Source organism: Lissotriton vulgaris, chromosome 8, assembly GCF_964263255.1.
Source record: "Lissotriton vulgaris chromosome 8, aLisVul1.2, whole genome shotgun sequence".
Lineage (NCBI taxonomy): Eukaryota > Metazoa > Chordata > Amphibia > Caudata > Salamandridae > Lissotriton > Lissotriton vulgaris.
Genome location: NC_141696.1, coordinates 741,026,686 through 741,053,385, shown reverse-complemented (window position 1 = coordinate 741,053,385; position 26,700 = coordinate 741,026,686). Strand labels below are relative to the sequence as shown.

The 26,700-nt window shown below is 48.3% G+C and overlaps 1 protein-coding gene across 1 annotated transcript in view; it reads right to left on the bottom strand.

The window, feature by feature from the left end:
* Positions 1–26,700, bottom strand: part of UGGT2 (UDP-glucose glycoprotein glucosyltransferase 2) — a 1,432,652-nt gene that overhangs the window by 1,324,379 nt on the left and 81,573 nt on the right. Inside the window, exon 3 of the mRNA XM_086936163.1 lies at positions 2,728–2,858. Coding sequence (XP_086792289.1) covers positions 2,728–2,858 — 131 coding nt within the window. The remainder of the gene's footprint in view (positions 1–2,727; positions 2,859–26,700) is intronic.

Here is a 26,700-nt window from a genome sequence, read left to right as displayed (position 1 = left end):
TGTTGATCTGGCAAATGCACGCACTTGCCAGGCCCACACTTTCCCTTTTATTACATGTATCATACCTCTAGGGTAGGCTCAAGGTAGCCCCATGGACTGGGTGCAATGTATTTAAAAGGTAGGACATGTACTGTTGTGTTTTACATAACATAATAGTGAAACGCTGCTAATTTCGGGTTTTATATTGCAGGTACTATTTCTCCCACGGGGTAATATGGAGACTGCCTTGAAATATCTTTTACGTTTAAACTCCCATTGGAAGTTGATAGAGATTTGGAGTTTAGGATCTGTGAACTCACAATTTAAAAGTACATCTTTTGGTGAAGTTGTTTTTTAAATTGCGTGTTCGTAAATGCAACTTTTAGAAAGTAGGCCTTTTCTTGCATAACAATTCTGTGCCTCTGCCTGTCTATAGAATCCACGTCTGGGTTAGCATGACAGTTGGGCTCTTGTGCATTCACTCTAGACAGTCACACAAAGGAAGCTGAAGGTGTGCCTTGCTTATCCTGATGGGGCGTCACCAGGCTGATGGACCTTCTTGAGCTGGAGTGGTGGGATAAGTTGTCACTGACAAATGAATAGTGCAATACCTGTCCTCACACAGAGCTGTCTCTACCCCCCTGTAGTGTGTCTGGAGCCAGGTCAGGCAAAGGCAGGGTCTTGTGAACTACAAAGACTTTCCTTTGAAGTTTGCCTACTTCAAAGGCAGAAATGGGTATAAGTATTGGACCTTTGACACTCTCAAATCAGAATACTTCTGGATAAAGGACATTCTGCCAGGAAAAAGAGTTGGATGCTGTAGGAGGGACTGACACTCTGCCCGTTGCTTTCTTGTGCTGGCCTTCTGCTGGCTGCTTCTGTCCTGAGAGTGAAAGGACAGGCCTTTGCTTTCTGAATACTGCTTTCAAGGTTCTCCAAGAGCTTGTGCATGCTTGCATCCTGTTAAGAAGTCTCAGGGCCATCAAAGACTTTACCTACCAGTGCCTAGGCTCTTCTGCTGAGAGCCCAGACCTGCCAAGTAGTGCCAAATCCAACTTCTGGTCCCTTGGAGGTGCAAACTGGTGAGAAAATCCATGCATCGACTCTCGGTGCTGTTTTCTCGACAGAGCATCACTGTGCGGCTGACTAATTAGCGCATCTCGGCCGTGCAGTCGAAGAATCGATGCAGTGCCTGCTGTGCAGGTGAAAAATCACCACAAGCCCAAGTCCCAAGCACAGAGCCACCCTCGTCTGTGGCACCCTCTCCGACTAGAACGCAGCCCCTGCTTTGTGGCTGAAGAATCAACGCACTGCTTGCTTCATTGCCTCTCCAGCGACGCAGCATGTCTGGATTTTCAAAGCATTGTACTTCGACGCGGTCTCTTCATCGACGTTGCCCAGCATTAAGGAAACAAGGCCACTTGTTCAGAGATCAACGCATCACCTCCCCTTCCAGCAATTTGTTTTTCTGGCGCCTCACCTCCCCTGCACCTCATATCATCTTTGAGTTTTGACGCATCCAAGGTACTGTGTGCTAAAAGTAACACATCCATTGATTTCAATGGACTAAACCTGCCTAATCCTTAAAAAGTGATCTCCTCACTTGTGTATTTTGGATTTATTGTTGTTTTGGTCTTGTTGTATTCAGATAAATATTGGCCATTTTTCTAATCTGTTTCGGACTTCTTTTGTAGTGTCTTCACGGTGTTATTGTGTGTGTATATGTACAAATGCTTTACACATTGCCTCTGAGATAAGCTGACTGCTTGTGCCAAGATACCAAGGGGGTGAGCAGGGGTTATCATAGCTGTGAGACTTCCTCATCCTGACTAGAGTGAGGGTCCCTACTTCAACAGGGTGCAAACCACTGCCAACTAGAGACCCAATTTCTTACTGGGGAAAAACAAGAGCTGTGACATTTAAAGCAGGCACGGGAGTATCAAACTGTCTGAGAGAGAGGTACTGTTAATTATAGTCTTGATTTTGTTTCTAGAAACACGATAGCAGGACTATATCAAATAACATTTAGGTGAAGAAAAATATTTAGCCCACGATTGGAAGTGAGAAAATAAACACAAACTCTGTCCACCAGGAGATAAAAGAAAATAAAGTTATTCTGCCCCAGTGGGAAAAAAACCCAACCTTTTCAGGTGACTAAAAACAAAAAATGTTGCCTAACAGCAATGAAGATAAGCCACCAGCTTAAAAAAAGTCAAGATCCAGTGAGACTTCGGGATTGCTAACTTGGGGTCAGTGCAGCCTAATGATCATAGTAATATTAAGAAAAGCAAGTAGGAGGCCATATTAGGTGCACACTCAAGCTTAACAAATGCATTAAAAGTGCTTTCAATCCATGTGCTAGAGAAAACGTAGTATTCAGAATCCAATGGGGACAAATGATTCAATGTGATAGGGCGAGGAGTGTGATAATTCACTGCTCTTTTGAGAAGCAAAATAGTCCCTCAACCATTGTGATGGAAGTTCTCCATAATTGGCGAAATCATACACTGAAAAAACCCAACAGCATGTGGTAAGAGAGTGGTACCTCTCATGAAGGAGCTCTATGTATTTTTTAAGAAGTAGTAAGAAAGCACCTGTCTGACACAGGGCTAGAGCTGTGTGTAGCCAGGCCTAACAATGAATAAAACATAACTCAGTGGGCTGGATTCCTAAATGTGCATTTCTCCCACTAAAAACACTGCAAAAGGGAGGGGGGGGGGGGTAAGCATCTCAGAAGGTACCACTTACTTGCTGGAACATCTGAACTGTTGGAGAGTATGCTCTGATGGAAATAGCAAACTTCAACAGACTGATTTGCAAATCAGTTAGGAACTGTCCAGCCTTCTTCAGAATCAGGTTGTAATAAGAAGAATCTGCATCTGTAAAATTAAATCATCAATATGAAAAAATATTCATGTCTTACTATGTCCTCATTTCCAAGTACATGATCCGACAAAGGAAAAGACAAAAACAAACATAATCACGAGAAATATGTCTTCCCACGAGAAACCCTCTGTTTTCGATTAGAGCAATTCACCTGCACCAGCCGCGGTCATGCCTGTAACAAGATTATGTTCTACTGAAATACAACTTAGTCTGTCCCATTGGTTTAAAGTGGTGGCAGTCTTTATTATTAGTTTCAGAAGTAAAACCGATGGCCAGAAAATGTTAGTTAATGTATTATTTTATTTAGCTTTCCGGTTGCATGGGTATGTGTGCGTTAATGGGTGTACTTTTCTGTTGTAGGTGCTCTCACGTGATCAACCTGAATAACTATAAATGACAGTGAGCGACGGGCTGTAGTGTTTACTGCGTGAAATACCTATGGGAAGCACCACCTTCCATTCCTATTAGGAGAGCCACTGTAACTATGCTCTATCCTTTGACCTTATCTTTTAGAATGAAATCTGTGATATTAGGGGAAGTCTGGGAGGCTCATTTTATTCATAGTTTTAACCTTTCAAATGATGTACACGTTTTAGACATTCACGGACCAGTAGGGGCCGTAAAAGCGGGGGAAAGAGTAAAAGAGGTGGAACATGCTATTACTCAGGGCATTCGCTTTAAAGTGCCTGGTCCAGATGGGGTGCTCTTAGATTTGTTTAAGGACAATGTAAGTCTCTGGCTCCACTAATAACTAATGTTATTAGAGCTGCTATTGTCGGCCCTTTGTCCTTTTGGAGTGAGGCGATAGTGGTTCTGGTTTTTAAAAAGGGGGGCAAAAAAAGACCCGTCCTGATACAGTCCGATTTCATTAACTGACTCCACCGTAAAGGTTTTAGTAGGAGTCCTCCTGGCTCGATTAGAAGAATGGGCAGCCGACAATCATGTACTGTCAAGAGTACCGTACGGTTTTCGGCAAGGATTGGGAATCACTGAGCAATGCCTCAATTTGTCCCTGATTGTAAATAAGTAAACTAGGTCCATGAAGAGCTCTTTATATCTTGCCTTCATGGACCTATCAAGTGCTTTTGACACTGTCAATCAGATCAAGTTGTGGCTCATGATTCCTCACCAGGAATTCGCATGTGCAGGCTCCCGCGCCTGCGCAGTTTCAAGAAGAATGCGTGATAGACCAGGAAGATGACAAGGTAAGTGTTATTAAATCTTATTTTAGGCTTTAATGAATGTTTAATATTGCGGGCGGGAGGCAGGCGGCGAACTTCCATTCCGCCCACGCACGAGTGTGCGGAGATTTGCCCCGTTTCCCTGCCTTCTTTGCGGAAGGGGCAAATCTCCGCCCATTCCTTGGGAGGAACGGAAATGTCCGCCCACCCCTATCTGACACCCAGAACCAAAAAATGAGCTGCACTTTACAATGATTTTTCATTGTGTTTCAACCACACAGCAATTCATACGGAAAAATACAAAGAAGTGAAAATGAGCATGAAGGAAACCTATTATTGCTGAAATGTACACAAGATACGTAGGTTAGGAGCAGTGGCTAATTGTACACCTCTGAATTTGTAGTTGTCCACGCTGTCATGTGATTCAATGTAATGTAATGTATAGGCATTTATATAGCGCACTACTTACCCGTAGGGTCCCAAGGCGCTTCGACCGCTGCGAAACCCTTCCTGGCTTCCCTGAGAGATGGTCCCTTAATGGGTATCTCCAGGGTGAGACCAGGCATCCCCAGCGGTCTGGTGGGGCCGTTAGTGAAGATGAGGCAAGCTAATGCCCAGAGTTGCCGAGTGTGATCGCTGATCAGAGTGGACACCGAGGCGAGAGAATTATCGAGTCCGCTGACCCTGGTCCAGAAACCTGCCGCGCCGGGAATCGAACCCTGGTCCCGGGCCGTCCTCTGCTCTCGGGTCTGCCGCCTCTAACCAGTGAGCCACACTACTTCACTAGGTCTTCAGAGGTCATTTTGCAAAACATCTTCTTTCTTGCAATCTGGCTTACATTTGGAAACCACAAATGCAATCATATCCAATTGGTAATAACAAATATTCTACTATTCTGTGGACCCATATGTCCCTGGATAAACATGGTATCTCACTGGTGTGGCTGTGCTTAGCCCCTGAAGCGGCACACAACACCCCAAAACGCAACCTGGAGATATCATACTTCACCAGCAAAAATACTTTTTTTTACAGTGTAGGTAGCTGAAGATGTTGGGCCCCAGTTCAGCTACCACCCTAAGAAACCTACTGTTGGACTTGGCCCTTCTGGCAGGTTCACCCCTAATCTTTTTGCTCTTAATATGTGATCTGTGTTAGTGATTTTCGGTCTCGGGGCACTTTTTCCCTGTGTCCCAGAGTAAAGTGCGTGCTTGTAGTGAGGCTGGCCTGCCCTCCCATAGGAATGCATGGGGAATGTGTGTGTCCGTGTTAATTCCTGATGTGTGGGGAGTGCAGGCTCGAGTTTGGTATGTGCGAACTTGTGAGATTGAATGCTGCGCAATGATGTATGCAGCGTGTATGTGTCTAGTGGGGAAGTGCCACTTCTAGACATTGGTGTGTGTGTGCAGTAAGTGTGCTGGTGTGTGATTGGCTGGAGCTGGCTGGTGAGCCTGGCTCCAGGAGTCTGGATGGGCCTGCCCGGTGGTGAGTGGAGAGATTAGCATGAGTGATGTGAGGGAGGGGTGCATCTGGGTCCGGAATAGGGCTGGGCTTTCCCCACACAATGCTGGCTCCGCCCCCTGTGGTGCGTCTAATGACCCTAGCCCTGCCAGTGAATAGAGTGAGGGGCTGAGCACATCAAGAGTGCTCACAAACCAGCTGCAACTGGTTTTTCCCTTCACCCTGAAGCCAGACAAAGGATTTTACAGTATAAGAAGGGGCTGTGTCCCCTTACAAGTTGTTCTGTTCCGGGATCCTGTCTGAGGGGGGCTGTTGCTGTTGCTGGGCGCCAGGTGGACCACCACTTGGACTGCCTCCCTGCCTGGAGGCCCAGTGAGCTGGCTCTGGGCCCAGCCTTGCCCCCCCTGCCTGCCTCCAGACCTTGGCTGGAGCTCTATCTTGCTTGTAGCGCTGGGAGCGCTTTATCCTTGCCCCTAGCACTTGAGAGCGCTTTTCTCTTGTCCTTCAGCGCTGGGGAGCGCTGTGACTCCCTGCCTAGCGCTGAGAGCGCTTTATTTCACTTATAGCGCTGTATTTTACTTGTGGTACAAAAGGGGGTGGTCTCTTGTCCTTCAGCGCTGGGGAGCGCTGTGACTCCCTGCCTAGCACTGAGAGCGCTTTATTTCACTTATAGCGCTGTATTTTACTTGTGGTACAAAAGGGGGTGGTAATGGACAGAGCATCTGAACCAATCAAATACTCACACCCAGTCAAAAGATCGGGGTTTAATCCATCACCGTTCTTTAGCCCACTCTGCCACCCCAGTTCAGACATGGCTATATGCAAATCAGTCTGACCCTGTGCCTCATGGGAACAGTCCAGCCCGAACTACCAAGCCATGCCTTCCCTGGACCGGAAACAAGCTTCCGAGGACCGGTTTCTTACATTCCAGCCGTCTTCAGCCCGGCTTGCTTGAATCCAGTGGCAAAGTGAGCAAGGGACTCACGTCTGAGCACCCCCTTTTGTACCGCTTTTGGTCGCCATAAGTGTGGCAGGGTATGATCTTTTGACTGGGTGTGAGTGTTTGATTGATTCAGATGCTCCGTCCTTCACCACCCCCTTTTGTACCGTATTTTACTTGTAGCGCTGGGAGCGCTTTACTTTCCCCCCAAGCGCTTAATAGCGCTTTTATTCCACTTCCGAGGGTGCCGCCCCTCACTTGCCCCGTAAAACCGTGCCCGCAATTGTCCCTGTCACCGCCCGGCGCCCAAACCGGAAGTCAGGCAGGCCGGAGGCGGGTCGAGCAGACAACAGGAAGCCCAGGCGGGAGCCTACCCCGCGATGGGACGTGCTGGCGGAAGGAGGAAGGAGGAAGGCTGCCGGCGCTCGCGGGGCTCCCATGAGTAGAGGAGAGCCCGCACTGAAAGAAGAGTCCGTGGTGATGAACAGAGTGTCTGAATTAAGCAGACCACTCTTACCCAGTCCAAAGATCAGGGCTTGATCCATCACCGTTTTTTAGCTCACTGCACCATCCCAGCTCAGAACCTGGCTACATGCAAATTAGTCCGTTCCTGTCCCAGTGCATGATGGGAACAGGGCAAACCAAACTACCAAGCCAATTCTTATACTGGGAAGGAAACAAGCTTCCGGGGACCGGTTTCTGGCATTTCAGCCGTCGTCGGCCCGGCTTGCTTGAATCCTGTTGGTGCAATGAGCAAGGGACTCACATCTGAGTATACCCTTCCACGCTTATGGTGGACAAAATGATTCAGAAAAGGGGGTGGTGATGAACAGAGTGCCTGAATTAAGCAGACCACTCTTACCCAGTCCAAAGATCAGGGCTTGATGCACTGGGCCAGGGACAGACTGATTTGCATATAGCCAGGTTCTGAGCTGGGATGGTGCAGTGAGATAAATAACGGTGATGGATCAAGCCCTGATCTTTGGACTGGGTAAGAGTGGTCTGCTTAATTCAGACACTCTGTTCATCACCACCCCCTTTTCTGAATCGTTTTTGGCCACTATAGGTGTGGCAGGGTATACTCAGACATGAGTCCCTTTCTCACTGCACCATCAGGATTCAAGCAAGCCGGGCCGAAGACGGCTGAAATGCCAGAAACCGGTCCCCGGTAGCTTGTCTCCTTTCTGGTGAAGAATTGGCTTGGTAGTTTAGTCTGCCCTGTTCCCATGATGCACTGGGCCAGGGGCAGACTAATTTGCATATAGCCAGGTTCTGAGCTGAGATGGTGCAGTGAGATAAATAACGGTGATGGATCAAGCCCTGATCTTTGGACTGGGTAAGAGTGGTCTGCTTAATTCAGACACTCTGTTCATCAACACCCCCTTTTTTGAATCAGAAAGGCCCTGCGGCATTCTTTATTTAGAGCCTGTGAGGCTCCCAGCCCACAGTTGTTTTAGAGCCCAGAGAGGCTCACAGCCCACATTGTTTACGAGCCCTGAGAGGCTCTTGGGTGACATTGTATTTGTTTAGGGCCACAAGGCCCCCCAGCCCACAGTTAGTTGGTCAGAGCCTGAGGCTCCCACGCTGTGCTTGGCCCCATTGTTGTCCTTGAGCCCACGAGGCTCCAGCGTTGGCCCCATCAGTATTTTCAGCTGCCCAGCCCTTAGTGGGCAGCTGCCATGTATAGGCTTGTTCTTGGCTGCCTGCGCAGCCTGCCCTGACATTTTGGACTAAGGTCATTTCAGCCCTTGCGAGGCCAGAGGGCCTGAGGGACAGTTCTAGTGTTTTGCCTATGTGCATCTTGCGCAATTTATGATTTACTTGCCAATGTGATTCCTGCGCATTTGTTCTTCTTACACCTCTGAATGTTTTTATGCATCATGTGTTTTGCTTCTTTCCCTTTGCTATGTGTTATTTGCTTAGGTGATTGTTTTTCCTTCTATAGGTCCTGCAAGTAAGATCCTAGTTCCCTGCGTGATTTTCCTAAGGTGGTTAGGGTTGCGTAGGAGGTATTTACATTTACCAGTAATTACTGGTTGTGTGCTACATGTACTATTTTGATGCTACAGTTATTATATGTTCTATGTACTAGTGTTATACCTACAAGTATTATTATTCCTACAAAGTGCTAATTACAACAAGTGCTAATTCTAAAAAGTGCATACCCCTGACAGTGATCCATGTGGCCCTGTCCTGTACATAATCCCCTGTGAATTCTGCCCGTGTCTGTTGGCACATTGTAAAGTGTGTGTTTTTTATCTAATGAGTTTTACTATAATACAAAGGCTATTTTTTTATATAACCTTGTGTGGAGTTTCCTTTGTGGTGGGCCTTGGGTGTTGTTGCTGGGTGCGCGCGCAAACGCTTTACACATCACCTCCGAGATTAGCCTTGCTGCTCGCGTCACGTTACCTAGAGGGTGAGCAGGGGTTATCTTGGCGTGTAACTCCCTTGCCCTGATTTGGGAATGGTGGTCTCTGACTGACTTTGGCGCGAGCCTTGGCCAGCCAGGGACCCCACCCCGTTTCTAACACCTACCATACCAGACAGCCAAGAAAGTCTAGGGTGGTGTGACTTGTGGGGTTCTCACAAGGGTTGGTTTATAAGAAGCCCTTGCAAACCTCAAACGTTTGCTAAAAACTCACATTGTACTCACTTTTACCTCTGCTGCCACACCAGTAAGAATAAGAATCAATCATTCTTCAACTATGAGAATCTTTCCATAAGACATAAAAAAGGTATACAAATGCTCATTATTAAAGAAAATTAACCTAGACCTGCATGACTCCAACAATTATAGAGGGACCTTTACTGGGCAAACTGATATAAAGAGCAGCTTTCCCAAGATGTCACAATTCAGTGAAGATAACTCCATACGTTCAGACTACCAGACAGGATTCTGCCCATCTGGGATGACATTAAATATACAGTAGACCAGATCGGGGAAACTACATTACTTCTCTTGGACCTCCATGTTGCCTTCAACATAGTTTAACAAGACACTCTAATACAAAGTCGCTACAAAGCCGGCATAGAGGGGACTGCTCTCAACTGGATCACATCCTACCTTCAAAACAGAACAAATGTCATCCATGCTCCCTCTTTTTCATCCAAACCATACATCACAAAAGCAGGGGTCCCTTAAGGCTCTATCATCAGACCCATGATTTCAACATCTACATTTAGTCATTACCAGCAATGCTCAATGGAATTTCAGCTCACATGACAACCATGCAGATGACACACAAATACTCCTCAAACTGGACAGCTACGAAGACATTGGAACCTCAAAAATCTTCAGTTGCCTCAGAGCCATTAAGTAGTGAATGACATGGAGCCATCGCAAAAGCAACCCAGAAACGTGCATTGGAGGGTGTGCATCGGGGAGGTTCACTGCAGTCTCTGTGGCTCCCAGCATTAGCCACCTTGTAGCAGACATCAGGACTCGCTCCCCCCCTACTCTCAAGGGGCCGGTCAGGCAGAGTGTGGTCAACGCTGGTCTTGTGTGTGGGTGGAGAGCCAGGAAGTTGGGGACTTAAGGCGGCGATGGTGGTCATGGGTAAAGCCAGTGCTGCAGCTTCCTTTGTTTGGCTTGGAAGCGTCCGGTGAGGCTTGCACCTTCGAAGGTCTACTCCTTCTCCCCCAGTCCTTCTCTGCTGTCCCCCTTGCTGCTTGTTGCCCCCTCCTGCCTAGGCTCAGCCCCATATTCTTAACATTTAACCTTCATCTGCTATAATAAGTTGGAGTTGGGGCCTTAAGTGGTTTGTCTCTCTTCGCTCCCTTGACCCCCCAGGCCCTAGTGGATCTCGATCACTTGCTCTAGATGGTGGCCAGTTCTGAGCTCCACACGTCTCCTGGCATTTAGTTTGTGCTGAACTCCAGCCACAGACACCCGCAGAGGAGGTACATTTGACCCCCTATATTTAAGAGGTATGGGCTACCAAGGACATTTGGGAAAGACATCATTTGTGAGCCCCTATCTGAAGAATTCTTTAAATTCACACAGGGTCAAGACTGATTTGCATATGGCAGGTCTAAACTGGGGTGGCATGGTGAGCAAAAGAACGATGGGTTTAACCCAGATCTCTTAACTGGGGGTGAATGTATGATTCATTCAGCATTCCCTCCATCATTTGTTTGCGTAGCAGAATCCCGTCTCTTGTTAAGACCACAGAGCTGCTGCTGCTTTCCCAGGTCGGAGTTTTCGGACAGCATCAGCGCGCTGCATTGAGCCGAACACCTGGTGCCGGGAAGGAGCAGCCACATCAGTGGGAGACGAAGGGGGAAAAGCACCTGCTGTCTGTGTACTGGGACACTGATGCAGGCTGCGGGATTGCCCATCGACTCGGGGGAGGGGCATCGTTGCGGATCTAGAGCAAGCTCCCAGTGCTATGCCAAGTGCCAGGGGGTGCTGTTCTCCCCATCTCGAACGCCCGTGAGGCAGCTGCGGCCTCTCGCATGAAAACCAGTGTGATCTGAGGCCTGGCTGCCATGTTGTCTTCAGACGGTTAACTGAAGTGACAGCACAGTAGAAGTGAGGTGAGGGGCGCCCCCCTTTCAGCTGCTGAGGGTGGATTCCTTCTCCGGTCTAGCAGCCTTCCTCCCGGTTCTTCCAGGTTTTGCCATAATGGACTTTCTTAAGCTGTGATTTTGTCGCTTGGGCTGCAGCCACGGGTGTGACTTGTTGGCCTACCAGACCGGGAGATCTGCTTTCAGGGGATTGCTTAGCCTTCTCTGGAAGGGTCCAGCCAACCATGGGGGAGTGGAGACGGCGATTGGCCACCGGATTGCTTGGGAAAAAGAAAGATTAAACAGCAAGAATGAGGAGGTGAGACTATTAACACCTTGGATTCCTTTTTAACAAGGGTGGCAGAAGTTCTATCAAAAGAAATAGAACTGCCTGAACGCTGTCTTTCGCTTGAAGTGGTTAGAACTGGCTCTAGCGAAAACTCGGGCCTCCATGTTACGGACCCTGCGGGTCAAGGGTGGAGGGAGGAGGGGGGTTGGAGGTCGGGCGGATTAATCCTGTATCAACGTGGACATACAACAGACTTCCCCCAAGAGCCAGTTTGTACAACCCCCTTGGAGCCACCACCTAAAAGAAAATGAGGAGGTACACGCAATAAAGCCATAAAGGAAGAAGCAATAATCAACACTTGTTCCACTGATACATTTTTTTGTTGTAAAATTTTTATTTTGCAGTATAACAGTTGAAACGGAAAGGGGGTGGGAAACAGTAAGAGGGGAATCAGAAAAGGGGAAAAAGACAGGCGACATACCGCCACTCAACCCCACACAGGGGGCACAAAAAATAGGGAGGGCGCATTCAAAAAAGAAAGGCGACAGGGCTCCATAGTTCACAGGTAGCCAACAATAGTCCGACAAGCAACGGGGGAGTTTCCACCCAGTGCAGCTTCTAGTCCAGAACAGGTATCCGTAGATCAAAAGAACAGCCCACGTTCCGCCCATAGTCCAGCAACCCTCCCCAGTCATAGCCAGCCGTAGCAAGAGAGAGAAGTAAGAAAGAAAGAACACAAGACAATTACCCCAACTATCCCTCCACCCTCATCCCTCCCCAACACCACCCTCCCCCCGGTGGCGGCGACCAACAAGCACACAATGCAATACAGACACTCTCGTAATCAAAGTTGGAAAAGATGAAGAGACCGCAGCGTTGACGGGCATACAGCCGAAGGCAAGCCTCGGGACAGAAATCTCACAAGCGAGCCCCAGTTGTACATAAAGTTTTTAAAATTCCCCAGGAAGATGTCAGAGAGGCGTTCCATGCTCAACAGACGCCACAACCGAGCATGCCACAAGGAAAGAGCTGGGGCAGATGGGGATTTCCACGCAGCTGCTAGAGTCATCTTGGCCGCACCCAAACATAACCACAGAACACGCTTATCCGCTCTAGTTTGATGTTCAAGCAGCGGGTCCCTAAGCCCTAATAAAACAAAGGCCATGGAGTCTGGGATCGGGTAACCCAAGATATCTTTTACGTGGGAGAGAATCTCAGCCCAGAATGGCTTGATGGCGGGACAGTCCCACCATATATGGCTAAAGTCTCCTAACATCCCACAGCCCCGCCAACACCTATCTGAAGAAGTAGGAAATATGTGGTGTAATTTAGAGGGATACAGGTACCAGTCAAAGATGAGTTTCATATGAGCTTCTCTGAGGTCAGTAGAGTGATTATGCGTTGTCACATCTCTCCATAGGGCCTGCCATTCAGTAGTAGAGATGTCCCTCCCCAGCGTGGATTCCCAATGGTCCCGATAGCGCGGTCGCGGTGCCACGGTAGAGTCTAACAACAGTTTGTACAGGAAAGAAATCGTCCCCTTCATGGTGGAGGTGTGAAGAATGAAGGACTCGAATTTCGACAAGGGTCTGGTAGCCGCGTCCACTACGGCAGGTGACGTCGCCCAATGCAGGAGTTGGAGATGTCTGTAGCGTTCTGTCGGAAGGACGCCATAGTCCCTCATGCAGTTGTGGAAAGAGAGGGGTTCGCGCCATGGAACAAGTGGGTGAGGGATCTACAGCCACCCTCCCTCCAAGCATCAAAGGGACCTTCCTCCAGGGCCGGGGTAAAAGCCGGTTTGAAATGAATCGGGGTGAATGGGGACGGGAATGTGGTCCAGCGGTCGTCACCGCTCACCGTATCCCAAACCTTCAATACCGTGCTCGTGGGAGTGCTAATGTAGGCATTTTTGGGTCGGTCTGCTTTAGGCTTCCAGGCCAAGTCCCAGATGGAGCGACCTGCAACACTCCGATCCATGTGGAGCCAGTGCTTTTCCGATAGCTGTTGGGACCACTCCACGATGACCCTCAGCTGGGCGGCTTTGTAGTACAAATGCATGTCCGGAAAGCCAACCCCTCCCTCCAAGCGTGGGCGCCGCAGGACCGAAAACGGAAGCCTTGCACGGCCACCCTGCCAGACATATTTCAGCATCACAGTCTTCAGTCTACGGAAGTAATCTAGCCCTATCGGAATAGGCAAAGCCTGAAAGAGGTACAACAGTTTGGGAAGGAGCACCATTTTAAGAGCGTGTATCCTGCCCAGCCACGAGATGAATTTAGGCTTCCATCGTTCCAGCTCCGCTCTAATAGAAGATAACATCGAAGGGAAGTTAGCCTGGAACAGGGCATTCACGGAGGGGGTCAACCGCACGCCCAGGTAAAGCAAGGACTCCGACGCCCAGGCGAGCGAGGTGAGCGGCCGGGTCAGCTGTACCTCCCCCGCCGACAGGGTCAGATTTAGGATGTAGGATTTATCGAAATTAACCTTGAAGCCCGCCACCTTCTCGTAGGCGGAGAGCACCGAGTGGACATGCGGGAGCGACAGCGCAGGCTCTCTGATAGACAACAGGACGCCGTCCGCAAAGAGCGAAATCTTGTGCTGCTCGCCTGTAAAGGGAAGTCCCAAAATCCTCTCATTTTCGCGCACCGCCAATGCCAACGGCTCAATACTAAGAGCAAAGAGAAGGGGCGAGAGGGGACATCCCTGACGCGTCCCTCGGGAATGATGGAAACTCGAGGATCTATGACCGTTGATCAACACTCGAGATGTAGGGCCGCTGTAGTTGGCCTCAATCATCCTCACGAAAGAAGGCGAGAAACCGAAGGCCACCAGTGTCTGGTGCAAAAACCCCCAGTCGTCGCGGTCGAAAGCCTTCTCCGCGTCGAGCCCCACTAGCACCGCAGGTATGCGAAATCGTTCCGCCTTTTCAATGAGGTGTATGACGCGGCGCAGGTTATCATGGGTCTGCCTGCCTTTAATAAACCCCGATTGATCAGGATGGATCAGAGTAGGCATCAGATCCTGCAGTCTACCCGCCAGAATAGAGGAATAGAGCTTGGCGTCTAAGTTGAGAAGTGCGATCGGCCGGTAGGATGTACAGAGAGTAGGATCCTTCCCCGGCTTGGGAATGACAGTGATTAGTGCTTCGGCCATAGAGTCCGCGGTTCTGCCATCAACCGCCATTGCGTTGAAGAGGGAGACTAAGTAGTCACACACTTCAGAGGCAAACGTTTTGTAGAAGAGGGCCGTGTAGCCGTCAGGCCCTGGGGCCTTGTGCAGCTTCAGGCCTTTAATGGCGTCTAAGACCTCCTCCCGGGTGATGGGGGAGGACAGTGAATCATTCCATTCTGTAGAGACTTTCGGGAGAGACAGACCCTCCAGGAATTTGGATTGTGCGTCCGAATCGAGAGCGTCACTCGAGTAGAGTGCCGCATAAAAGCGGCCCAATTTTGGTCGCTTTGTCAGCATCCCTATGCTGAACAGAGCCCACTTGGTCGCGAATACCCCCTATATAATCTTTCTCACGCTTGTCCCGGAGTTGCCGGGCAAGATGGCGCCCGATCTTGTTGCCCTGGGAATAGGAGGTGCGCCTAAGACGCAGAAGAGTAAACTCCGCCCTGTTATTATAATGGGCCCTCAGTTTCCCTCGCACCGCCGTCAGGGGGCGTAGAGTCACCCTGGAGGGGTTCGCCTTGTGGGCCTGTTCCAAGGAAGCCAGTTCCAGCTCCAGAGCCTCCCGTTCCTTGCGCCTCAGCTTGTTCAGATTCGCATTGAGGGCGAGGCACGTGCCTCGTAGAGAGGCCTTGCATGCGTCCCACGTGGTATACACCGACGTGTCCGCAGGTGGATTGAAGAGGAAGAAGTCACCAATCGCCTTGCGCAGGGCCTTACACGATTCCCCATCCCGCACCAGAGCCGCCGGGAAATACCACTTACGCCAACCACCCCCCCCGGTGGCCCAGTGCAGTCCCAGAACCACGAGGCTATGGTCCGATAGTGAGAGCGGAAAAATATCAGCTAATTGTATGTCCCCCCGAAGGGCCTGACTAACCAAGACATAATCAATGCGGGAGTACGAGTGATGTACGTTGGAAAAAAAGGTGTAATCCCTGGTCTGTGAGTGAAGAAAGCGCCAACTATCAATCAGTCCCATGTCTCCTATCTGCCGTTTAGTTTCATCTGAAAAGACTCCAGTGTCTGCCCTGCGGCCCCCAGAACTATCCAGACCCCTGTCCCAAACCATATTGAAATCTCCTAATAAGAGTAAGTGACCCTCCACAAAGTCCCCCATCCTGTCCAGCAGATCCTGCAGAAAACCATTCTGTCCCGCATTAGGGGCATACAACACAGCAAAAGTACACAGGCGGCCACGCAACAATCCCTTCACCAGCAGCCAACGACCTTCCTTATCCACACTGACGCCCATGGGTTGAAAATGCAGGGAAGCCCGGAAGAGTAGGGCCACCCCTCTGTGCTTCGTGGCCGCAGATGCCCTGTAGATAAGGGGGAACTGCCTATGACGAAGACTCAACTCATCCCTCCTAGCCAGATGGGTTTCCTGGAGGGCCACCACATCCAAATGATGATCCATGATGTACTTCCAGAGTTTCTGCCGTTTCTGCGGGGAGTTAAGGCCCTTTACATTCCAAGTTCCTATGCTGACAGACATAAGAGGCAATACAGAGTCCACGCCATGTTCACAACCAGACAGCCACGGTGCCCGCATCGGCCCCGCACATGCAGCAGGACCCAAGTCCAAGGAAGGGAAGCAGACACAAGGATTCGAGGGGAGGGTCCCAGCCACAACCACTCCGAAAGGCCCACATGGTCATACCGCAAGCCTCGTACGGCATTCACGTCCCGAAGGCACACAGGGGTCATGAAAAGGCATATCCCGAAACAACATGCAAATACAGAAGAGATTGTCATCGAAAGCACTCTCAATATACACTCACCACACACCGCCGCCGCCACCCCCTGTACCCCCAACCCCAAACCAAACCACCCCGCCATGACATCCACATTCAGAGCTTCAATAGGCCCACCCTCCCCCCCCCCAGGAACAAACAGGAACAACAAAATGCAAACCAAGGCACTGAACCTGAACCTCGCAGTCTTCAGTTCCAGTAGGTCGTGGTTCAGAAGTCTCCCACTGGACTGGGGTCGGGGCAGGGGGGTCCACCTGGGGACCCCCGGGTCCACAGTCCGGGGTGTCTTCTCCAAAAGTACCATCATGCCCCGGGGACCTCAAGCCAAGAGCCCCTCCGACGCCACTCCATGAGTTCGGGGTCACGCTGCTCCAGAGCTCATCTGGGAATCTGTCATGGTGGCGGAGGCCACCGAAGCCACTGCGGCCCCTCTCTCCTGCTCGCTAGTCGCCGAATCCGGCCGTCGTCGTTCTGTGGTTGGGCCCACATTGTGCCATGATGAAGAGCGCCGCCGCCTTCGAAATGAAGAGCCACGCGCCTCCTGCGTCGGTTCCGTTTCTTCAATACCTAGGAGGTCTTTTGCCTCCCGCAGGGAGTTGATCTGTCGCAACCGATTCTCCCAACGAAAGATGATTCGGAAGGGATGGCCCCAGGAGTAGGATACTCCGCGTTCCCGGAGGAAGGCGGTCACAGGGCGGAAGTCCCTCCGCTTCTGCAAGGTCGTCGCTGCCAGGTCCTGGTAAAGCAGGGGGCGATGGCCCCTAAATTGCAACGAGGTAGTGGTTCTCGCCTTCCGCAATATCTTTTCCTTCAACTGAAAGTCGTGTACGCAAACAAGGATGTCAGGAGGCGGCCCTCCGCCCCTCCTGGGCAGCCCCACTCTGTGCACTCTGTCCATCTGGATGTTACGCACCTCTTCATCCTCCAGGATCTGGAGAAACAGGGCCAGGACGTACCCACGCAGGTCTCCCGCCTCGCTGTCCCACGGCACCGCTTTAATACGAATGTTATTTCTTCTGGAGCGGTTCTCCAAATCTTCTGCGTGGGTTTGTAAATCCAGATTTTGCTCCGTAAGGCGTATGATGTCCTGTTGGAGTTGATGCACATCATTCGCCATGCTAAGGTCATGGTCCTCCAGCGTCGCCACTCTTTCGCCGATCCCATCCACGTCTCTCCGCACCTCTCGGAGGTCCGAGGCCAACTGCGTACGGAGTTCGGAAATATCGTCCTTGATAGTTGCGAAGAGTTCTTTCATGAAGGCTTTAGTCGCTGGCGCCTCATCATCTGACTGTCTGGAGGAGCCACTGGCCCCTGGTGAAGCCGGCTGCTGCGATGGTTTGGGGACTACCTCCTTCCCCGTCTTCCCCCCTCTGCGTTGCGAGTTGGACATGGTGGCTAGTCTCTTCCACTCTCCTACACTTAGGTTCCAGATAGCCGCCACTCGGAGGGCGGGAGTCGGGACGGCGACTCAGTGCGTTAGGGCGGCCTGTCGACGGTGCTGTTCGTCCTCTCCAGTGGTCAGTCCGGTACACCCCTACGGCAGTGCGGCCTCGCTCCTTCCAGGTCACCTCGACTCGTCGATGTGCCAGTGTCCAAGATTCAGTCTAATCCAGGGGCAGAAAGCGGCCGGGGAGGCCTGCACCCCAATGCAGACTGCCAGGCTCAGGGCCTATGGGACCCCTATACGGCACGCGTCTCCGCCAATAGCCGAGACCAGGGACAGTCCGGACCGGTCAGTCAGCGATAGGGCACCTCCAAATTGGCTCCAAGCGCTCGGCCGCAACAAGGGCCCACCGTCCAAGTGGCGGCAATCACAGCGCGCCGCTCCCCAAAATCCGTATTGGCAAGTTGCGAATGCTCCGTTTCCCCTAGGCGCCGCCGGAGAGCCCACCTCAAATGCAATGGCAAGCCACTCCACAGACTCTATCAGCAGTGTCCAGGGTCCCCGATGGTATCCAAAGATCAGCTGCTACCGTGGGCCGGCCGCCAGGCTTAACGTGTCTCACCTCGCTGTGTGCAGGCGTGTGCAAGACCTCGCATCGGCCCTCCAGCCACCAGCACTGATCAGGCCCAAATCCAGCAGTTACCAATGTGGCGCGTGTGTTTGCGCAGATGTGGGGCCTCACCACTTCGCAACCTCGCCTGCCCCCTCTGCCGGCCGGCACACCGGACTGCCGCCCCCTGGGGTAAGGAATCCCCCTGCTCTGCTTCCGTCGGGCCGACGTTGCAGCTCTCGGATCGGCTCCGAATTTCAGGGGGCCGCCCCTCGGTACCTTCCGCCGGCCCCAGGTGTCGTCTAGTCACCGGTCCGGGCCCGGCCCGGCCCGCCGATTGTTCTTTCCAGTGCCCTTCAGTGAGCGCTCCTTCCGCCGGCGGGTCCTGATCCTCGCTGCTCCCGCTCAGCGCGATGTACCCTGCGCCGGTGCTGCGCCAAGGCCCGGGACTGCTCCGCCTCCTCCGGCCACCAGATCACGCGAGGCCGCCGCCTCGCAGGCCGCAGCTCAGCTCCCAGCTCTCTATTCCCGCCGGCCACTCTCCGTCGAAGGGAGGACACCGGGGCACACCGCCAGCTATCGGCAGCCCCCGCCGATCGAACAGCGCAGGTAGGATGCCTCGGGACCCCGCAATTAGCCGCTATGCAGGATCGGCGTCGGAGAGGCTCGAGAAAACGTCCTACTCCGACGCCATCTTGGCCACGCCCCCCCCCTGATACATTTTTTAATACTACTGATGACCTATGTTGTAAATTGGAGCAGACACTTACCCGTATTCTACCCCCAATTTAAGCCAATTTACTAAATAGAAGTTGTTTAAATGATCTGTTGAAACACAATAAACCAGATGTAGCACAGAAGATCAACCCCACATTACATAGGGGCCTAACCTTTGTTAAATTTCGTGTCTAAACTGTACCTGCTTGCCAATTGCCGTAATGATTGGGATTCTTTTGTTTGCTTTGTCTGTTAACAGTTCGATATCATGCCTAAAAAGGCAATACAAACAATTCACGTACATAAAACACAGATCTTATTTAAAAACATATACTTTTCCAACTAAAAAATAATCTCTTATTAATATAATTTACCCGTCTACATACCAGCATTTAAAATCAGCAAGTATTCATTTTACCCATGGCCCTTCAATGTCGAAAAACATTTAAAATATCTCCTATTTCATGATAAAACAAACCTCAACGCCCCTACCATGGGAACATTTCTTCCATATTATTTCCATTCAGGGTTAACATTCATCTTTGTACAAATTACAATCCACTTAGGGGAAAACTAGAGCAATAGTTTCATGGATGCGAGTAGTTTTATCTCTTAGGCAAGTAACCAAGATAAACATTAGTTAACCCCTTCACTGCTGCTGCTATTACGCCGCAGTGCTAAGGGGCCGGGGGGGCCGTGCCACGCGCCCATGCTGGGCACGGAATCGCTCCGTCACCAGCCGCGGTCGCGCTGTGCTCATAACGGAGCGGTTCCGTCACAGCCCCGCCCGCTCAATGGAAAGCTCAGCACAGGCGCGGAATCCGCGCCGCGCAGGGGTGCCGAGCGGGCCGTGACGGAACCGCTCCGTCATCAGCACAGGTCGACCGCGGATGATGAGGGAGTGGTTCCGTCACCAGCAGGGGAGGGGTTAAAATGAATCACCAAGTGCCAAGAACTGTTTCTCAATAATTATAATTCAACTGTCCTCTCTAGACCATAAGCCTTTAGATAAAACAGACATTAAAACAATTTTATACCAACACTAAACATTTATGAATGTATAGAAGGTGTGTTTTCCTTTGTGCAAAATTAGGCACTTAAGTGCAAATTGCATGTACTATTTAGAAAAATTCCTCTGACTGGGAATCACATGTAAAATAAATGTGCAAATTGAGTCAGCAGCCCGGTGTTCCCACATGGTTTATCATGATTCCACAACATTCAAGCTAAACTATCAGATCAGTACAGCAAAAAATTATAGCTACTCCACTGGATGGCGCACCTGGCCCCAAAGGCCTACCAACTGCATTGTTCGTGGATGACATCCAAATGCCGGACAAAGCTACTGACAACATTGTTTAGAACAATCATGAGCATAGCTCAGATTCCCCCTTTTGGAAAGATTACATTAAAAACAAAGTAAATAAATAATGACTCATAGCACAAATAAATAAATAAAAATTTAAATGGAAGCAGAAATTTGAATACTGTAATAAGTGAGCCACTCTTGTGATTTTGGCACCCTATGATGACCCTCACCACCACCATTTTAATTGATTTTAATGTGTTCCTTAATGTAGGATGGTCCGGCATTTGCCTGCTTCTCTTCTGTTCTGTAATCTTGCTGTCTTTCAGTGGGAGCTGTTACTGAGTGGAACAGTCTTGCTAAGAGCAGAGCATGTGGGATGTGCATTTGAAGGTGTGCAGTTGTATAGGAATGTGTATTGTATTGTGCATTGGTGAGAATTATGAGTTCTTACTATTGGCTTTGACCATTCTGTTTCTGCCTTTACCTTGCTTTATGGTTTGCCTTTGACATGCTCTCATGTCCTCTTGCTTCTCAATTCCATCTTGCTTTGGGCCTTTCTGTCCTGCACAAAGCTGCAGAGTTGAATAGAGCATGTTTAGCTTTTTCTGTACTCTGTGTGCTAGTAGAAACTGGTTCTTGTCGGAGGAATGTACAGGCTCCTTCGCGAAGTCATAGCAAAGGCCTGATCAACCGATGCTGTGTCCTTGGCACGGAGTGGTACGGAATCTGATGGGAAAAGGAGGCGAGGCTTGCTAGAAGCTTCGACCAACGTTTTTACTAGTATTAAAAGGGGGAGCCTCCACTGGTCTGGTGGAAGTTTGTGAGTTTAGATTCCGAGTGAGAGAAGACGTGTATCTCGGATTGAACCCTGATTGCTGAGCTCTGATCCCCGGCTGTATGAAGACTTCCCCCGGCCAGAAGTGGGCAATGTATGCATCAGGTGATGTATTGAGTTTTGTGATTATTGCCATTGTGATGTGAGCCAGTGGCTGTGATTGTTTGAGGTGTTTTCTTTGTGGTGTGGGAGGTGCACATCCAGAGTGATCCTCTACTCTGTATATATATATATCTTTCTGATCTCTTGCAGGACGTCCAGTGTATCTTATCTTATATCAGTTATTGCTTGTTTATTAATCAGTATTATAGTTTGCTCAGTTATTGATTCATGCCTTTAGATTATACGTCTGCTACATATATTTGAATCTAATGCATTTGGTATCTGAGACAGCCTTTGATTAGAGAGTGTTATGTAATAAACCCCAAGCCTTATTCTAAAAGTGATAGTCTTTGCATTTTGTTAAATAAAACTCCTTTTCAAAAGATGCTGTTTGATTTGTGTTGCAGTCTTGCTGTGCCAGGGGTGGTAAGACATTCTCAAAAGTGTCTATTATTCAAAGGTGTAATGATATATTTGCCTCCCAGGTGGGAGTGCCGTGATTGAGTGTGGCTTATTGGTGAGAAGCCACATTCAAAACAAATACCAGCCCTGGAATGAAAAGGACTACCTTGTAGGTGGACGTGCACATGTGCAAAAGCTAAATGTAAGCCCTTACAGTGAAGAGAGCGGACGGTGCTGATGTGACCCACTGCGTGTGCTCTCTCTCTTTCTCCCTCTCCCTCCCTCCCCCGCTGCTCCTCCACTTAGAGCTGTGCAAAAATTCAAAATAAAATGATAATAACATAATGTTATTTAATTTTTTGGTTTGTTTACTTCGGTGCGCAAGATAGTTTGGCCGGCTAAACAGACATGCGCACTTAGCATTTCTTCACCTGGCTGTACTGCAAGGCTGGCTGGAAAACCTGCACAAGCTCCCACTCCCCGTCAGAGCGCTGAAAAAGGCCGCTCAGACCAATCACAGCTATGTCATGCTGGTGACAACAGTGTTGTGATTGGCTTAGGGGAGCCTGTGTGCATCTGTGTGTCAACAGAAGAGGACAGAAGAGGACAGAGGAGAACCGGCGGTCGGCAGCCAGGTAGGTGAACATTTTTTGATTCCTAATCCCCCGCCCTACCTGTACTATTCTGTGGCAGCTGGCACTGGCTAATTTTATGCTAGTCCATCAGTACTCTAGAAGAAAGGGGTTTCATATTTATAGCTGTTACACAGATAATCGACCTGCTTTGGATGGAGCCAGTCGGAATACACTGTGGCCTAAGTGGTAACAGATGTCTACACTTGTTAAACTCACAGTTACTCACGCCCTGTTTGAGGATACTTCGGTACCAGTAATGTGAGCAGTTGGAACAACGCTGTCTAAAAAGTATTCACCAACGCGGTCTGAACAAGGCTTTGTAATAGCCCAATTCCTTTTTAGCTTATGCACTACTGCACACAGGGAAAACATTTAGAATGTAAAAATCTACATTCACCAAAATTAGGGGGGACACCGATCACAGTTCTGCAGGAAGCCCATGACAGTATGTTATGCTTTAACAGTGTTCTGGTTTACAGGGAGTGTTGAATGCTCTCTGTGAGTTTAATCTGGAACATAAATTGGTTGTTAATGCACGGGAGAAAAAAAAATCACCAATATCTTTTTTTAATGATAACAAGATGAAGAAAATTATTTTTTTTAAATGATTTAGGGGTCTTGAAGCAGGACAATTGTTCACCAAGATATAATATGCTAAAATTAAATCACAAGACAGCGAATCTGACTTTTTCCTCTTACCATACTGTAAAGCAAATTGGAAAGTCCTTCGTCACAAAGCATATTAAATTATTGGAGCATGGTTTACTTCTGCATTATCATACTCCCACGTAGCTCTCTGGACGATTTGCCGAGTGACTCAACTTAACTCAACATCCTTATTTAAAAAAATCTTTTTTTTGCTTCCGTGAGCAGTAAAACAAGCTCTTTTAAAATTAGAATTTGGGCTGACATAACCAGTTTGCTTCTAAAACCACTTTTATAAAACACTTTTTGGAAGCTAAAGACGCAAGTCAGCTCACTCACAAAGGCTTGATATGGGCACACATAGGTTGGTATGAAAACTAGGGGCCCGATTTAATTGTGGGCAGACGGCACGTTCTTGCACCAGGGGAAAGGAATAAACCCCCCCCCCCCCCCCCCCCCCACGTCCACCCCCCTTGGAGGGACTGCTCGTCACATTTATAAATGACAGTCAAGCAGGAAGTCATTTAAAATGCATTGGCAGGAACCACCGTCACCGTTTGGTGATGGGCAACATCAAAACAGATTCTTTTTGCCCTTTTAAAAAGAGAAAAAACAGTACAAATGTAATGCTCCCTCGCCATGAGAATCATCTCCCATTGAAAGATGAGCATTATCACCATTTTACTATCCTCGGTGACAGACAATAAAACAATGGCTATGTGTTCGCCCATCCTAATTGCATGGGCGGGCATATGGCCATTTCTCAGATGGTCCTTACTCCGTCAGGGAGGTTTGGCTATGGAGGTGACAGAGTAGTTACAGGCGTAGCCAAACCTATGGACCGCCTGCCTCTAAATCAGGCGGGCAGACCATTATGTTGGTGGTATATATATCAGCCCCTTGATCTTGAAATTAGGGACATCAGGGGCATGCGTGTAAGGAAATGCATTTAAAAAACAAGTTAAGCACAATCCAAGTCCTCTTTATCATTCCAATGACCGGAAGTTATTCATGCAAAGTTCTCAGAGTATTTTAGAATATTTCTATTTAAAACTCAAATATGCACGTCTGTGTACCCAAAGTCGTGCATAATGAAGTTAATTTGACTGCAAGTTGGATTCTGTCCACTTTATAAATTTTGTTGAGGCTGGGCTATTTATCAGATGTCATCTAGAAAATGCTGTCTTTGCGAGGCTTCAAGAGACTCATAAATATCATATTTATCTACCATTTCTTTTAAATGAACACCAACGTTGTTTTAAATTAAAACAATGGTTCTTAAAAGCAGCATACCTTCTGTAAAGGGTGCCCTGGCGCTGTGTTTCTGTAAATCAAATGACCAGCTTGGATTCAAAGTACGAATACTTTGAGTTGAGATTGTATTTTTATTGGATCCACTACTTCCACAAACAAACTCCTTTTATTTTCAGTACTAATAGGGTGTTTTCAGTCTTTTATACCGCCAAACGAACTGTAAGACCTATAATATGCTAATCATTCCATTAAACGAAGAAATGTGTAGGTTTTAAAATACGTTAGATTGGCAGTACCGATTGCAATGGCCACATTTTATTTTCTGTGTGGTCAAGGGCTATCTTGTGTTTTGTTATGATTTGTACTAATCGAAAAATAAAGTATTCATTCATTCATAGATTCCCTTTCTAACTCAGGACAACATAGATTGATAATGTTGCTCTGTTCTATATTAGGACGAAACAATTGACAAGACGTATAGAGTGAATGGGACTGTCAGGAAACATAAACCATATACGCTGGTGTAATAGAAAATAAGGTCAAGAAGGTGTACCAATCAGCAAAACTTATTTATATACACATACATATTTTTGGGTCCAACGTTATTTTTTTTCCCGATATTTATACAGAGAGCATGTGTTTAGATATTAGAATCATCCGCCCAATCGCTGGGAAGTTGAAGGTAATTGAGGGCAGTTTATGAACCCTTGTGGCCACTGCAGTCATTTTCCAGCCTCGGCAGGGGAGGGAAAGTTAAGGCTTTCCTTCAGTTTAAGGTCTTCCATCAATCAAGGTGAATGGGAGTCTCGCGTAGTGGCTCTCTTTGACCATGAATTGATTTGTGCCTGCCGTAGGCTATTATCCCAGCCACACAAGTGGGGTAGCATTTAAGTGGGGGATCGCTGGGTGGTAGGAATTTTGTGGATCCCTGAGGTTTCCGTGAGTTTACGTCACAGAAAAATGTGCGTTTTTAGAGAAAGTTTGAGTTTTACACACCATTGTGGGTAAGAAAATATCATGGGATCCATGTGAAGCACACCACTGTGAACATCCCCGGCTGTATAGTTTCCAGAAATGTTTCGGTTTGCTGGTTTCCCTGTGTGGCTGCTGAGCCTAGGCCCTAATACCACAACTACCCCAATTACTAAACCAGGCCATTTGTTTTCCAGGAAATGTTGATGTCTCTATCTTGTGTTTTGGCCCCTTTCCTGTCATGGGCAATAGGCCTACCCACTGAAGTTAGGTACCATTTTTACTCTCAGACTTTAGGGAATGCCGGGTGGTAGGAAATGTGTGGCTCCTCACAGATTCCAGAACTTTCAATCCCAGAAATGTGAGGAAAACAGTTTTTTTAGCTAAAGTTTAATGTTTGCAAGGGCTTCTGTCTAACCCCTTCGCTGCTAGGCCTTTTCCTCCCCCTGTGCTAAGCCTTTTTTTGGCTATTTCCGGTAGTGCGCGCTTAGGCCCCTGTAACTTTTTGACCACATAAGGTATCCGCGCAAAATATGCGTCCTTTTCTTCCAATATCATGGGGATTCTGAAGGTACCCAGGGGTTGTGGAGTCCCTTGGAGGGTCCCAGAAATTAGCCAAAATGCAACATTTTGGGGGTTTGTTTTGGAAAAATTGGAAAAACGGGCTACAAATGAAAGCGTCTGGGTTTTTCCCTGCAAATGTTATCAAAAAAGGGTTTGTGTGGCAGAAAATACAATTTTCCCAGCTTTTAGGGAATTGCAGACTTTTGTCAGAAAACCAACATTTTTTACACAGTTTTGGCATTTTTCTGGACCATAGCCTATTTTTGCTATTTTCTGTGCTTTCAACCTCCTTCCAGTTAATGGTAAAAATTAGTGTGAAAGCAATAATGGATCCTGGAAAGCTATACATTTTAGAAAAGTGGACAACATTTTCAATTCAGAAAGGGGTCATTTGTGTAGATCTATTAAGGTTTCTTTATAGAAACTAACACTTAAATATTGGAAAAATTGAAAAGTAGTTGAAAAAAACAGCCTTTTGTGTCAACATTTTCACCTGTAACTTCTTGTAATTATGACAGCTCTCTCAAAGCAATATACCGTTACATCAGCTTGACCTTCCTGGTTGTGGGGATATATAGGACTTGTAGGGTCACCAAGAACCAGACGAACCCAGAGTAAAAAACTGAGTAGCAATTTGCATTGGCTTTTTATTATGTACCGGTATATTGCAATTATTGTTTGAAAATGTACACATGGAAAAATCGGTATAAAAGACACCTATGTATTTCTGAAATGGGTACAAATTATAGAGTATAGAAACAATACATATCTGCACATTTTCAAAATTGGGAATACTCATACTAGCATGAGAATTATTGGTCATTTTTCAAAATGACTTTTTTACACAATGTCTTTCATTTGGAAGGCAGAAATGCATCAAAAATCAATAGGTAATAACAGTTGCTTTACAAATCTGAATTACCCTAAGTCTCCCGATAAAAATGGTACCTCACTTGCGTGGGTAGGCATAGTGTCCACGACCGGAAAGGGCTCAAAACCCAACGTGAACACACCACATTTTCACAAGGAAAATTTACCCTTTTTTGCGAAGTATTTAGCTGTCATTTTTTAACCCTAGCTCTGCCGGCACCTAGGGAAACC